Source organism: Hemiscyllium ocellatum, chromosome 5 (assembly GCF_020745735.1).
Source record: "Hemiscyllium ocellatum isolate sHemOce1 chromosome 5, sHemOce1.pat.X.cur, whole genome shotgun sequence".
In the NCBI taxonomy this organism is placed as follows: Eukaryota; Metazoa; Chordata; class Chondrichthyes; order Orectolobiformes; family Hemiscylliidae; genus Hemiscyllium; species Hemiscyllium ocellatum.
The window spans coordinates 124,552,364-124,567,679 of NC_083405.1; the positions used below are offsets into that span (position 1 = coordinate 124,552,364).

At 44.7% G+C, this 15,316-nt stretch overlaps 1 protein-coding gene across 1 annotated transcript in view; it reads left to right on the forward strand.

Moving 5' to 3' along the window:
- The window catches only part of obscnb (obscurin, cytoskeletal calmodulin and titin-interacting RhoGEF b), an 821,414-nt gene that overhangs the window by 114,639 nt on the left and 691,459 nt on the right, over positions 1 to 15,316 (forward strand). The window contains exon 12 of the mRNA XM_060825732.1: positions 8,829 to 9,104. Coding sequence (XP_060681715.1) covers positions 8,829 to 9,104 — 276 coding nt within the window. The remainder of the gene's footprint in view (positions 1 to 8,828; positions 9,105 to 15,316) is intronic.

The window sequence follows — 15,316 nt, forward strand, 5'->3', positions numbered from 1 at the left end:
TTCCACTATCCTTGAGAGCTCTATCCAACTCTTTCTTAAACAAATCCAGAGACTGGGCCTCCACTGCCTTTTGGGGCAGAGCATTCCACACAGCCACCACTCTCTGGGTGAAGACGTTTCTCCTCATCTCTGTCCTAAATGGCCTACCCCTTATTTTTAAGTTGTGCCCGCTGGTTCGGGACTCACCCATCAGCAGAAACGTGTTTCCTGCCTCCAGAGTATCCAGCCCATTAATAATCTTGTACGTCTCAATCAGATCCCCCCTCAGTCTTCTAAACTCAAGGTATACAAGCCCAGTCGCTCCAATCTTTCAACATAAGATAACCCCGCCATTCCAGGAATTGACCTCGTGAACCTACGCTGCACTCCCTCAATAGCCAGAATGTCTTTCCTCAAATTTGGAGACCAGAACTGCACACAATATTCCAGGTGCGGTCTCACCAGGGCCCTGTACAGCTGCAGAAGAACCTCTTTGCTTCTATACTCAATCCCTCTTGTTATGAAGGCCAGCATGCTATTAGCTTTCTTCATTACCTGCTGTACCTGCATACTTGCCTTCATTGACTGGTGTACAAGAACACCCAGATCTCTTTGTACTGCTCCTTTAACTAACTTGACTCAATTTAGGTAGTAATCTGCCTTCCTGTTCTTGCCACCAAAGTGGATAACCATACATTTATCCACATTAAACTGCATCTGCTACGCATCTGTCCACTCAGTTAACCTTTCCAGGTCACCCTGTACTCTCCTAACGTCCTCATCACATTTTACCCTGCCACCCAGCTTTGTATCATCAGCAAATTTGCTAATGTTATTGCTGATACCATCTTCTATATCATTAACATATATTGTAAAAAGCTGCGGTCCCAGCACTGATCCCTGCGGTACCCCACTGGTCACTGCCTGCCATTCCGAAATGGAGCCATTTATCACTACTCTTTGTTTCCTGTCAGCCAACCAATTTTCAATCCAAGTCAGTGCTTTGCCCCCAATACCATGCGCCCTAATTTTGTTCACTAACCTCCTATGTGGGACTTTATCAAAAGCGTTCAGAAAGTCCAGGCATACTACATCCGTTGGATCTCCCTCATCCATCTTCAGAGTTACATCCTCAAAAAATTCCAGAAGATTAGTCAAGCATGATTTCCCATTCATAAATCCATGCTGACTCTGACCTATCCTGTTACTGCTATCCAGATGTGTCGTAATTTCATCCTTTATAATTGACTCCAGCATCTTTCCCACCACTGAGGTCAGACTAACTGGTCTATAATTTTTTGCTTTCTCTGTTGCACCTTTCTTAAAAAGTGGTACAACATTAGCCATCCTCCAATCCGCAGGAACTGATCCTGAATCTATCGAGCTCTGGAAAATTATTATCAACGAATCCACGATTTCTCAAGCCACCTCATTCAGTACCCTGTGATGTTGACCATCAGGCCCCGGGGACTTATCAGCCTTCAGACCTAACAGTCTCTCCAATGCCAATTCCTGGCAAATATAAATTCGCTTAAGTTCAGGTCCTTCAGCCACTGTTACCTCAGGGTGATTGCTTGTGTTTTCCCCAGTGAAGTACCAATTCAACTCTTCTGCCATTTCTTTGTTCCCCGTAATATATTCCCCTGTTTCTGTCTTCAAGGGCCCAATTTTAGTCCTAACCATTTTTTTTCCCTTTCACATACCTGAAAAAGCTTTTACTATCCTCTTTTATATTTTTGTCCAGTTTACCTTTGTACCTCATTTTTTCTCTGCGTATTTCCTTCTTAGTAATCCTCTGTTGTTCTTTAAAAGCTTCCCAGTCCTCCGTTTTCCCACTCATCTTTGCTATGTTATACTTTTTCTCTTTTGACTTTATATGTTTCTTAACTTCCCTCGTCAGCCACAGCCGCCCTGCCTCCTCATCGGATCTTTCTTCCTTTTTGGAATGAACTGATCCTGCATCTTCTGCATTATACCTAGAAATATCTGCCATTGTTCCTCCACTGTCATCCCTGCTAAGGTATTGCACCATTGAACTTTGGCCAGCTCCTCCCTCATAGCTCCAGAGTTTCCTTTATTCAATTGAAATATTGTCACTATCGATTGTACCCTCTCCCTTTCAAACCTCCACCTATCATTTACTCTTCCCTGTCTCCTGCCTCTCATCTTCAGCATATACACCAACCTTTTGCTGGCTACAATTAATTCTGAAGAAGAGTCACTGGACCTGAAATGTTAACACTTCTTTCTCTCTACAGATTCTGCCAGACCTACTGAGTGTTCCCAGCAATTTCTGTTTTTGTTCCCAACCTTTTCGATCGATCTTCATAACTGAAATTTCTCATCCTTGGAACCATTCTTATAGATGACTTCTGCACACTCTCCTGTATATTCACATCCTTCCTATAATGTGGCACTCATAACTGTACACAGTAGACTAGCTGACGTCTAACAAGTACCTTATATATAACATCACCTCCTTGCTGTGGAACTCTGTGCCACTGGACAAGACCTTCAGCGAGGTTATTACACCAATCATGCCAGAAGAGAGCAGAAGAGAGCAGAAGAGAGCGGACGATGAGGAAGGCAGAGAGGAGAGAGGTGCAAGAGACCCCGGGAGAAGTACCTGTCAGGAACAAGTTGAAGCTTTTGGAAACAGTAGAGACTGATGACACTGCCAGTCCGTGAGGCGGCCAGGTCTGTCAATCAAAAGTTGGCGCAGAGGCAGAGCGGAAGACTCGGACATCGCACAGAGCCGTGGTAATAGGGGACTCCATCGTGAGAGGAACTGACCTGGGTTTTTTGTGGCAGCAGACGGGATTTAAGGATAGTGTGTTGCCTTCCTGGTGCCAGGGTGAAAGACATCGCGGAGAGAGTGCAGGAAATCCTCAAGGACGAGGGTGAAGAGCCAGAGGTGATGATACATGTCGGGCACAAATGATGTCGGGAAGAAGAGGAGGCACATACTACAGCGGGACTTCGGAGAACTAGGAAGAAGGCTGAAAAGCAGGACGTCCAAGGTGGTTATCTCTGGTTTGCTTCCAGTTCCTCGGGCTGGTGAGACCAGAAACAGGGAGATAATGGACTTGAACGTGTGGTTGGGGAACTGGTGCAAGAAGCAAGGATTTAAGTTCTTGAATCACTGGGGTATATTTTGTGGTAAACATAAATTCTACAAGAGAGACTGTCTGCATCTTAATAGATTAGGGACCAGCATTCTGGCAGGCACGTTTTCTACTGCAACACCGCTACATTTAAGCTAAGTAGTGGGGGGGAGGGGACAAACTGGATGTATAAAAAGGAAATTGAAGGGAAAGTTAGAACAAGAGAAGTCAAGAAAGACAACTGTATCAATGAGGCAGAAAATTCGGAAAGGGATCATGCCGTAAGGTTGAGTGAAATAGGGGTTGATGGGAAGGGTGAGAGCAGTAACAAATTAAAAATACTGGTATATGAACGCACGAAGCATTAGAAATAAGATGGATGAGCTTGAGGCTCTTTTGGAAATTGGCAGATACGCTATTGTGGGGATAACTGAGACGTGGCTTCAAGTGGACAGGGCCTGGGAAATGAATATTCAAGGCTACACGTGCTATCATAAGGACAGATTGATGGCAGAGGGGGTGGAGTGGCCTTGTTGGTAAGGGAGGATATTCAGTCCCTTGCATGGTGGGACCTAGAGTCAGGGGATGTAGAGTCAGTCAGTGTGGATAGAGCTGCGAAATACTAAGGGTAAAAAGACCCTCTTGGGAGTCATCTACAGGTCCCCAAACAGGAGTCTGGAAGTCGGATGTAAGTTGGATCAGGAGCTGAAATTGGCCTGTGGTAAAGATGTTACTACAGTTGTTATGGGAGATTTTAACACGCAGGTAGACTGGGAGAATCAGGATGGTATTGGACCTTGAGAAAGAGACTTTGTGGAGTGTCTCAGAGATGGATTCTTAGAGCAGCTGGTGCTGGAGCCGACCAGGGAGAAGGCAATTCTGGACCTGGTATTGTGTAATGAACCAGAATTGGTCAGCGACCTCGAAGTGAAGGAGCCATTGGGAAGTAGTGACCATAATACATTAATATTGGATAGAGAGCTCTCAATGATAGTGGAATCAAGGGTTATGGAGATAAGGTAGGAAGCAGTTACTAATTAGGAGTGATCAACCATGATCATATTGAATGGCGGTTCAGGCTCGAAGGGCTGAATGGCCTACTCCTGCACATATTGTCTATTGTCTATTGTCATAATAATTGATGAAGTTGAGGATACTGTTTGCTTTATTAATTTCTCTCACCACCCTGAATTTGCTTTAGGTTTATTGTCACATGTACTCACATTAATTCAATGAAAAGTTTACAAGTCACCACTTATGGTACCATCTTAGGTACAAAGGACCTATGCACAGAATCTTTGGAGAAGACAAAAGAAGAAGAGACACAAAGTTATCAAGTTAAACATTATAGTCCTTCTTACCAAAGTAGAAAAACAAAGAAACAGCTAACAGTTCAACACCACATTCCATAATTGCCTGCCCATGCTGGGCTCGCATTCCTCACAAGGGTTTGGCCTCGCCCTGCCAAACCTTAGGTTGCCTGCTCTCATCATATTGCTGCCTGTTCCTACTACAGCCACTGCCATGGGAAGCCTGTTGCTGCTTGTCACGGGCTGCTTGCTCCCACTCTTTACCCGGCGGCCACCCCAGGCTGCCTGCTTATGCTATTTCTGCTGGCTGTCCCGGGCTTCCCGTGTCTGCTCAGACTCGGCGCACAGTTCCCAAGCTATTCCCGATCGGCCCTGAAAAGGAAACAAGAGTAGTGGAGAAACATTTGTAGTGGTGTTCCCACAGTCCGGCTGGAGTCCTGCTCCGGTACCTGCTTTCATGCTCCAGACCGCGAAGAAGCTGTGATGCCAATGACTGCTAGACCTCTGCCCAGACACACCAGCAGCATTGAGGCTGACTGCTAAAGCCTCCAGTGGCTGCCGTCGCCATAGCAATGTCACCTGTCCTACCTCCTCAGTGATCTGTACACATATGCACCAGTCCCTCTAGTCCTGGACCCCTTTAGAATTCTAACCTTATTTTATAATGACTTTCATTGTTCATCCTATCAAAATGCATCAACAAATGTTTCTGTGCATTGAATCTCACCTGCCACCAATATGCTCACTCTTTTTGAAGCTCTACACTGTCGTCTTCACAGTTTATAATTTTTGTGTCATTTGCAAAGTTTAAAATTGTTTCCTGCATGCAAAGACTGATATTGTTAATGGATATCCGGAAAGGAAAGAACCCTATTACTGATGACCCTGAGGAACACCACTACAAAGGTTTCTCCACTACTCTTGTTTCCTTTTCAGAGCCGATCGGGGATAGCTTGGGAACTGTGCGCCGAGTCTGAGCAGACACGGGAAGCCCTAAATGATTTTTTTTGCCTTGGTGTTCATGAAGGAAAGGGGCCTTGTTGTGAATGAGAAATTTAAGGAACTGGGAAATAGGCTAAATAGATTGAGATTGAGCAAGTTGATGTGCAGGAACTTTTTGCAAACATTAAGATTGTTAAGTCCCCAGGGACAGACCACATTTAACCTACGTTGCTCTGGAAAGAGAGAAAGGAGGTTGCTAAGCTGCTGGCGTAAATCTTTGCCTCCTCACTGGAGTCTTACCGGAGGATTGGAAAGAGGCAAATGTTGTTCCTCTTTTCAAGAACGGTAAGAGGAAAATCCTGGCAATTACAGACCAGTCAGTCTTACGTCTGTGGTCAGCAAAGTTGTAGAAAGAATTCTGAGGGATAGGATTTATGGTAATTTGGCAAAGCATAACGTGATTAAAGGCAGTCAGCATGGCTTTGTGAGGGGCAGGTCATGCCTAACTAATCTTATTGAGTTCTTTGAGGAGGTGACGAGACAGGTCGACGAAGGTCGAGCAGTGGATGTGGTGTATATGGACTTCAGAGCTGAAAATGTGTTGCTGGTTAAAGCACAGCAGGTTAGGCAGCATCCAAGGAACAGGAAATTCGATTTTTTGGGCCAGAGCCCTTCATCAGGAATGAGGAGAATGTGCCAGGCAGGCTAAGATAAAAGGTAGGGAGGAGGGACTTGGGGGAGGGGCGATGGAGATGTGATAGGTGGAAGGAGGTCAAGGTGAGGGTGATAGGCCGGAGAGGGGTGGGGGCGGAGAGGTCAGGAAGGAGATTGCAGGTTAGGAGGGCGGTGCTGAGTTGAGGGAACCGACTGAGCCAAGGTGGGGGGAGGGGAAATGAGGAAACTGGAGAAATCTGAGTTCATTCCTTGTGGTTGGAGGGTTCCCAGGCGGAAGATGAGGCGCTCCTCCTCCAGCCGTCGTGTTGTTATGTTCTGGCAATGGAGGAGTCCAAGGACCTGCATGTCCTCTGTGGAGTGGGAGGGAGAGTTAAAGTGTTGAGCCACGGGGTGGTTGGGTTGGTTGGTCCGGGAGTCCCAGAGGTGTTCTCTGAAGCGTTCCGCAAGTAGGCGGCCCATCTCCCCAATGTAGAGGAGGCCACATCGGGTGCAGCGGATGCAATAGATGATGTGTGTGGAGGTGCAGGTGAACTTGTGGCGGATATGGAAGGATCCCTTGGGGCCTTGGAGGGAAGTGAGGGAGGAGGTGTGGGCGCAAGTTTTACATTTCCTGCGGTTGCAGGGGAAGGTGCCGGGAGTGGAGGTTGGGTTGGTGGGGGGTGTGGACCTGACGAGGGAGTCACGAAGGCAGTGGTCTTTGCGGAACGCTGATAGGGGAGGGGAGGGAAATATATCCCTGGTGGTGGGGTCCGTTTGGAGGTGGTGGAAATGACGGCGGATGATACACTGTATGCGGAGATTGGTGGGGTGGTAGGTGAGAACCAGTGGGGTTCTGTCTTGGTGGCGGTTGGAGGAGCGGGGTTCAAGGGCGGAGGAGCGGGAAGTGGAGGAGATGCGGTGGAGGGCATCGTCGATCATGTCTGGGGTAAATCTGCGGTCCTTGAAGAAGGAGGCCATCTGGGCTGTACGGTATTGGAACTGGTCCTCCTGGGAGCAGATGCGGCGGAGACGAAGGAATTGGGAATATGGGATGGAGTTTTTACTGGGGGCAGGGTGGGAGGAGGTGTAGTCCAGGTAACTGTGGGAGTCAGTCGGTTTATAGTAGATGTCTGTGTTGAGTCGGTCGCCCGAGATAGAAATGGAAAGATCTAGGAAGGGGAGGGAGGAGTCTGAGACAGTCCAGGTGAATTTGAGGTCGGGATGGAAGGTGTTGGTAAAGTTGATGAAATGTTCAACCTATGGACTTCAGCAAGGCATATCATAAGATTCCCCATGGTTGGCCAAAGTCAGATAGTATGGGATACAGGGAGATTTGGCTACCTGGATTCAGAATTGGTTGGCTGACAGAAGGCAGAGAGTGGTCGTGGATGGAAAATATTCTGTCTGGATGTCAGTGTTGAGTGGGATCCCACAGGGCTCTGTTCTAGGGCCTATGCTCTTTGTAGTTTTTATAAATGACTTGGATGAGGAGGTTGAGGGGTGGGTTAGTAAATTTGCCAATGACACAATGATTGGGGGTGCTGTCACTAGTATAGAGGGCTATTGCAGGCTGCAGCACAACATAGATAGAATGCAGAGCTGGGCTGAGAAATGGCAGATGGAATTCAACCTGGATAAATCCGAAATGATGCATTTTGGAAGGTCGAACTTGAATGCTGAATATAGGGTTAAAGACAGGATTCTTGGCAGTGTGGAGGAACAGAGGGACCTTGGTGTTCAAGTACAAAGATTCCTCAAAGTTGCTACCCAAGTGGATAGGGTTGTTAAGAAAGCATATGGCTTTCATTAACAGGGGTATAGAGTTTAGGAGCCGAGAGGTTTTCCTGCAGCTCTACAAGTCTCTGGTGAGACCACACTTGGAATATTGTGTCCAGTTCTGGTCGCCCTACTATAGGAAAGATAGAGGCTTTGGAGAGGGTTTACCAGGTTGCTGCCTGGACTGGAGGGCTTTTCTTATGAAGGGAAGTTGAATAAGCTCGGACTTTTCTCTCTGGAGAGAAGGAGGATGAGAGGTGACCTGATTGAGGTATACAAGAGAGGAATGGATAGAGTCACTAGCCAGAGACTTTTCGCCAGGGCTGAATTGACTGGTACGAGGGGGTCATAGTTTTAAGATATTAGGAGAAAGGTATAGAGGGGACGTCATAGAAATGTTCTTTATGCAGAGAGTTGTGAATGCATGGAATGCGTTGCCAGCAGTGGTGGTGGAAGCAGAGTCATTAGGGACATCTAAGTGACTGCTGGATATGCACCTGGATAGCAGTGAGTTGAGGGGTGCGTGGGTTAGTTATTTTATTTTACATTAAGATTAACCCTCGGCACAACATCTTGGGCCAAAGGGCCTGTTCTATGTTGTAGTTTTCTATTTCTGTGTTCAATGTTTTATTCCTCAGCCAGCTTTGTATCCATGTTACTACTGTTACTTTCATTCCTTGAAGTATGGTCATGGTCTGTTATGTGGCACTCAGTAAATACCTCATGAACGTTCATGTAGACCACGTCAACAGCATTTACCTCATGGTGCCTTTATGTTACCTTTCTAAAAATCTGAAACAATTTAGTTAAACATGGTTTAACTTTAGAGAACTGCTTTCAACACCGAGGCACTTAAGGACAAAGTTGGCCCAAAGCTTGGTCAAAGGGATTGACATTAATGAGCGTCAGAAAGTGAGAAACTTACTCGTTGATATAAACACTTTTGCAGACAAGAGCTATTACTTATCAAAAATGAATCCATTTGGTTGAACAACTCCAAAAGAATTGGTATCTTTGAACTAACATTTCTTGATCTTACCTGCCAGTGGAAACTCTTTTGCAGAACCAGTACCAGTATTTGCCAATAAAGAAGCTGTTCAGAAGGAGGTAAAGGTTCGAGTATCGGAGAATGCTGTTCTCAGTTGTGAAGTATCGGATATCAAAACTGGAGTGAAATGGTCCAAAAGTGGAAAATCTCTCAGTTCTAGTCAGAAGGTTAAACTTGAATCTGATAATAGAATACGAAGACTCCTCATTCTGAATGCAGAACTAAAGGATGGTGGCAGTTACGTATGTGAAGCAGCTGGAGAGAAATTGACTTTTCATGTTGAGGTTACAGGTCAGTCATGTTTGCTGATGGTTTGCTGTTTAGTTTTCATTTTGTTTGCTGATGATGTTTTTAAGGTTATTGCTTGTCATGTGGCATTTTTATAACAAATGGTTGGTGCTTTTTGGAGTTTCATCTATTATAATGTTGTAATGTAGAGAATTAATGGAAAACTTACTTAAGATTGTAACTTGCACTTGCTGCAAACTTACACAACATTCATAGAACAATGCTGTACAGGAACAGGCTTTTCGACCAGCGATACCATTCAAAACTATTCATGTCTACCTGAACATAGTCTATATCCCTCTATTCCCTGCTGGATCATGTGTTTGTTTAAATGCCGCTTGAACATTGCTCTTGTATCTGCTTTTACCACCTCCCCTGACAGCGTGTTCCAGTTACCCACCACTCTCTGTGTGAAAGAAATGCCTTGCACATCTCCTTCAAATTTTCTCCCTCTTACCTTAAACTTATGGCCACTAGTATTTAAAATTTCCATCCCAGGAAAATAACTCTGACTGCCCACCATATCCATGCGTCTCATAATTTTATGTACTTCCATCAGGTCAGTCCTCAGCCTCTGATGTTTTAGCGCAAACAATCCATGTTTGTGTAATGTCTCCTTATAGCTAATACATTCCAATCCATACAACATTCTGGTAAATCTCTCTTGCATCCTCTCCAAAGCCTTCACATCCTTCCTATGATGTGGCAACCACAACTGCATGCAATATTCCAAATAAGCCAGAACTAAAATTTTATACAGCTGCAACCTGACTTGCTGACTTTTATACTCAGTGCCCGACTTATAAAGGCAAGCATGTTGTATGCCTTCTTTACCACCTTATCCACTTCTGTTACCACTTTCAGACTTATACCCCAAGATCTCTCTGTGTATCAATGCTCCTAGGGGTACTGCCGTTTACTGTGTACGTTCCTCTTGCATTTCACCTCGTATTTGTCCAGATTAAATTCAATCTGCCATTTCTCCACCCAGTATCCTGCCATATCCTTTGACAAGTTATGGTGATTGGGTTGGTTGTGAAGATATTCTGTCCCATATTTTTATTTTCCTCCAAAAGTTATAAAGTAACTCAACACATAAAAGATGGATAAATAGAGTCATAGAGATGTACGGCATGGGAACAGACCCTCTGGTCCAACACATCCATGCTGACCAGGTATCCCAACCCAATCTAGTCCCACCTGCCAGCACCTTGCCCATATCCCTCCAAACCCTTCCTATTCATTAACCCATCGAGATGCCTTTTAAATGTTGCAATTACACTAGCCTCCACCACTTCCTCTGGCAGCTCATTCCATATATGTACCACCGAATGGGTGAAAAAGTTGCCCCTTAGGTCTCTTTTCTGTCTTTCCCCTCTCACCCTAAAACTATGACTGCATGTTCTGGAATCCCTGACCCCGGGTAATGTCTTTTTATCTTATCCATGCTCCTCATGATTTTCTAAATCTGTATAAGGTCACCCCTCAGCCTCCAACGCTCTAGGGAAAGCAGCCCCAGTCTATTCAAGCTCTCCCTATAGCTCAAATCCTCCAACCCTGAGTCCTGGCAACACCCTTGTAAATCTTTTCTGAACCATTTCAAGTTTCACAACATCTGTCCGATAGGAAGGAGAACTGAATTGCACGCAATATTCCAATAGCGGTCTACCCAATGTCCTATGCAGCCGCAACATGACCTCCCAACTCCTGTACTCAATAGTCTGACCAATAAATGAAAGCATACCAAATGACTTCTTCACTATCCTATCTACCTGCGACTCCACTTTCAAGGAGCTATGAACTTGCACTCCAAGGTCTCTTTGTTCAGCAAAACTCCCAAGGACCTTACCATTAGTGTATAAGTCCTGCTAAGATTTGCTTTCCCAAAATGCAGCACCTCGCATTTATCTAAACTCCATCTGCCACTTCTCAGCCCATTGGTCCATCTGATCAAGATCCTGTTGTAATCTGAGGTTACCTTCTTCACTGTCCACTACACCTCCAATTTTGGTGTCATCTGTCAAATCCAAATCATTTATATCAATAATGGACTCAACGTCGATCCTTGTGCACTCCACTGGTTACAGGCCCCCAGTCTGAAAAACAACCCTCCACCACCACTCCCTGCCTTCTGCCTTTGGGCCAGTTCTGTATCCAAATGGCTAGTTCTCCCTGTATTCCATGAGATCTGACCTTGCTAACCAGCCTCCCATGCGGAACCTTGTCGAAAGCCTGACTGAAGTCCATATAGATCACGTCTACTCCTCTGCCCTCATCAATCCTCTTTGTTTCTTCTTCAAAAAACTCAGTCAACCTTGTGAGACATGATTTCCCATGCACAAAGCCATGTTAGCTATCCCTAATCAATCCCCAGGACCTGATCAGGTATACCATATAACTTTGAGGGAAGCTAGGGAAGTGATTACTGGGCCTCTGGCTGAAATATTTGTATCATTAATAGCCACGGGAATGGTGCCAGAAGTCTGGAGTTTGGTTAACATGGTGCCATTATTTAATAAAGCTGGTAAGGAAAAGGCAAGGAAGTATATACCGGTGAGGCTGACATCAGTGGTGGGTAAGTTGCAGAAGGGAATTCTGAGAAACAGGATTTACATGTATTCGGAAAGGACTGATTAGGGAAAGTCAGCATGGTTTTGTGCATGGGAAATTATATCTCACGAACATGATAGAGTTTTTTGAAGAAGGGACAAAGAAAATTGATGAAGGCAAAATGGTGGATGTTGTCCATATGGTCTTCAGTAAGGTGATCCACGCAGTTCCACATTGTCAACTGGTTAGCAAGGTTAGAACACATTAAATAAAGGCAGAACTGGCCATTTAGATACAACATTGTCTCAAAGATAGCAGACAGAATGTAGTACTTAGTTAAAAAACATACAACGGAGGACAGTACAGCACAGCACAGGCTCTTAGGCCCACAGTGTTGTGCCGATCATTTATGTTAATCTAAGATGAACCTAACCTACGCACCCCTCAATGTACCGTCGTCCGTGTGCTTGTCTAGCAGTCGCTCAAATGTCCTTAACTCTATTACCACCGCTGGCAGTACATTCCTACCTCTGACATCTTCCTTATAACTTCCTCCAATCACATTAAAATTATGACCCCTCATGACAGCCATTTCTACCCTGGGGAAAGATTTCAGGCTATCTACTCTGTCTATGCCTCTCATTACCTTGTACATCTCTATCAAGTTACCTCCCCTCCTTCTTCTCTCCAGTGTGAAAAGCCCTAGCTCCCTCAACCTCTCTTCATAAGACAAGCCTTCCAATCCAGGCAGCATCCTGGTAAATCTCCTCTGCACCCCCTCTAAAGCATCCACATCCTTCCTTTCGCGAGGTGACCACAACTGAACACAATATTCCAAATGTGGTCTAACCTGCAGCAAAACCTTGTGGCTCTTAAATTTAATCCCTCTGTTAATGAATGCCAAAACACCATATCACTTCTTAACAGCCCTATCAACTTGGGTGATAACTTTGAAGGATCTGGCTGTGTGGAGCCGAAGGTCCTGCTGTTGTTCCACACTGCCATTAACCCTATATTCAGCATTCAAATTCGACTTTCCAAAATGAATCACTTTGCATTCATTCAGGTTGAACTCCATTTGCCACTTCTCAGCCCAGCTCTGCATTCTGTCATTGTCTTGTTGTGGCCTCGACACTATCTACAGCACTACCGACCTTTGTGTCATCGGCAAACTTACTAACCCACCCTTCCACTTCTTCATCCAAGTCATTTTTAAAAACTACAGAGAGCATAGGCCTAAGAACAGATCCCTGCAGGACACCACTAGTCACTGACCTGCAGGCAGAATACTTTCCATCCATTACCTCTCACTCTCTTCTTTTGGCCAGCCAATTCTCTATGCAGGCAGCCAAATTTCCCTGTATTCCATACCTCCTAACTTTCTGAATGAGCCTACTGTGGGGAACCTTGTCAACTGCCTTATTGAAATTCGTGTACACCACATCCACTCCTTGATCTTTGTCAACAGGCTTTCCCGACTCAGTCGACTGACTGTGTGGAGTTTGCACGTTCTCCCTGTGTCTGCCTGGGTTTCCTCCGGGTGCTCCGGTTTCCTCCCACAGTCCAAAGATGTGCGAGTCAGGTGAATTGGCCATGCTAAATTGCCCGTAGTGTTAGGTATGGGGTAAATGTAGGGGTATGGGTGGGTTGCGCTTCGGCGGGTCGGTGTGGACTTGTTGGGCCGAAGGGCCTGTTTCCACGCTGTAAGTAATCTAATCTAATCAACATGTGTCATCACATTCTCAAAGAACTCAAGGCTTGTGAGACCTGCCCCTCTTAAAGCCACGCTGACTATCTTTAATCAAACTATGTTTTTCCAAATAGTCATAAATTTTATTTCTCAGAGTCTTTCCAGTACCTTGCTTACCACAGATGTTAGACTGACTGGTTTATAATTCCCAGGAATTTCTTATTCTCTTTCTTGAACAGAGGAACAACATTTGCCTCCCTCCAGTCATCTGGTACTACCCCTGTGTAGAGTGAGGATGCAAAGATCATTGGCAGAGGTGCAGCAGTCTCATTCCTCACTTCCTGTAGTTACTGTGGATATATCTGATCCGACCCTGGTGACTTATCTATCTTGATATTTCCCAGAATTTCCAGCACATCCACTTTCTTAATATCAGTCTGTTCAAGCCTATTGACCTGGTCCATGGCATTTTCAGTATCTACAAAGTCCCTCTCTCTAGTGAAAACTGAAGCAAAAAGCTATTTAAGGCCTTCCCTACGTCTTCAGACTCCAGGCACAAGTTCCTTCCACTATCCCTGATTGGTCCCAGTTTCCTATTCCTCATGTAAGTATAGAATGCCTTTGGGTTTTCCCTAATCCTTCCCGACAAGGCTTTATCGTGCACCCTCCGAGCGCTTTTCAGTCCATTTTTGAGATATTTCCTGGTTATGCTGTAATCCTGTAAACCTGTGCCAGAACCTGTGCTTCCTGAACCTTAAATAAGCCTCTTTCTTCCTCTTGACGAGACGCTCCTCTTGTTTTGTCATCCAAGGCTGAATAGGTTGTGACCATTTTTCCTGGAGTGTTGGAGGCTGAGGGGTGACCTTATAGTGGTTTATAAAATCAAAAGCGGCATGGATAGAGTGAGTAGTCAAGGTCTTTTTCTTAAAGTAGAGGAGACCAAAACTAGAGGCATAAGTTTAAGTTGAGAAGTGAAGATTTAAAGGGGACCTGAGGGGCAACTTTTTCTTGCAGAGAGCTGTGAATGCATATCAGAGGAGGTGGTAGCAATTGGTACAATTACAAAATTTAAAAGGAATCTTGATGGGTATATGAGTAGGAAGGTTTTAGGGGGAATGGGCTAAATGCAGGCAAATGGGACTAGATTAAATTAGGATATCTTGTGAGCATGTATGTGTAAGACTGAAGGTCTGTTTCTGCACTGTACAACTCTCTATAAGTAATTGCTAGAAATAAAATAAAAAGTGAGATTTTAAGAATAGAACAGAATTAGGTCTGTAGATTCACTGAACCTGCTCTGCCATTTGGTAAGATCACGACCAATTTGATCTGTCCATAACTCTACTTTGCTTTTTTCTTCCTGACCTCACTACCATCACTTGTCAATCAAAAATCTGTTCATGTTCTAAAAATATTCTATTCCCTAGCCACCATTGCTCTCTGGGTAAGAGAATTCCGAAGATTTAATGGCCTTCTGGGAGAATGATGTGGAAGTACTGTTGTTGGACTGGGGTGACCAAATTAAAAATCACAGAACAACTGGTTATGGTCTCACAGGTTTATTTGGAAACGCTAGCTTTCAGAGCTGCTCCTTCATCGGGTAACTAGTGGCGCAGGATCATAAAATACAGAATTTATAGGAAAAGATCACAGTTCATGCAGTTAAAACAATATATTGAACAAACCTAGATTGCTGTTAAGTCTTAGAATGGATTGCAGGTTTCGATTCATTAATATGTAAATCTCAGAACTTCTTTTAAGTCACATTTTCGAGATAACATAAGGTTTTATAAAAATAGGTCACATCTCAGCTCAGACAATGTATTAAAGGCAAAAGAGAAAATGCTGGAAAATCTCAGCAGATCTGGCAGCATCTGAAGTGAAGGAGCCATTGGGAAGTAGTGACCATAATGCATTAAGTTTCAATCTGCAATTTGAGAGGGAGAGGGTACAGTCGGAAGTGATAGTACTTCTT